Source organism: Myotis brandtii, unplaced genomic scaffold (assembly GCF_000412655.1).
Source record: "Myotis brandtii unplaced genomic scaffold, ASM41265v1 scaffold1095, whole genome shotgun sequence".
NCBI classification, from domain to species: Eukaryota; Metazoa; Chordata; class Mammalia; order Chiroptera; family Vespertilionidae; genus Myotis; species Myotis brandtii.
The window spans coordinates 99,583-99,806 of NW_005353733.1; the positions used below are offsets into that span (position 1 = coordinate 99,583).

At 70.5% G+C, this 224-nt stretch overlaps 1 protein-coding gene across 1 annotated transcript in view; it reads left to right on the forward strand.

Annotated features, from left to right (window-relative positions):
* The window catches only part of LOC102238816 (membrane metallo-endopeptidase-like 1), a 24,590-nt gene that overhangs the window by 13,667 nt on the left and 10,699 nt on the right, over positions 1-224 (forward strand). The window contains exon 7 of the mRNA XM_014543616.1: positions 51-185. Within this exon, the coding sequence (XP_014399102.1) occupies positions 51-185 (135 nt within the window). The remainder of the gene's footprint in view (positions 1-50; positions 186-224) is intronic.

The window sequence follows — 224 nt, forward strand, 5'->3', positions numbered from 1 at the left end:
CCTGGGGCCCAGGCACACCCGACCCGTCCCCCGTCTGTCCTCCGGCCCAGGTGCGCGAGGCCTACCTGCAGTTCATGGTGTCGGTGGCCACGATGCTGCGGGCGGACGTGAACCTGCCCAGGAACAGCCACCTGGTGCAGGAGGACATGGCGCACGTGCTGAAGCTGGAGACGCATCTGGCGAACGTGAGGCCAGGCCGCCGGTGGAGGGAGGGGCACGCCTGG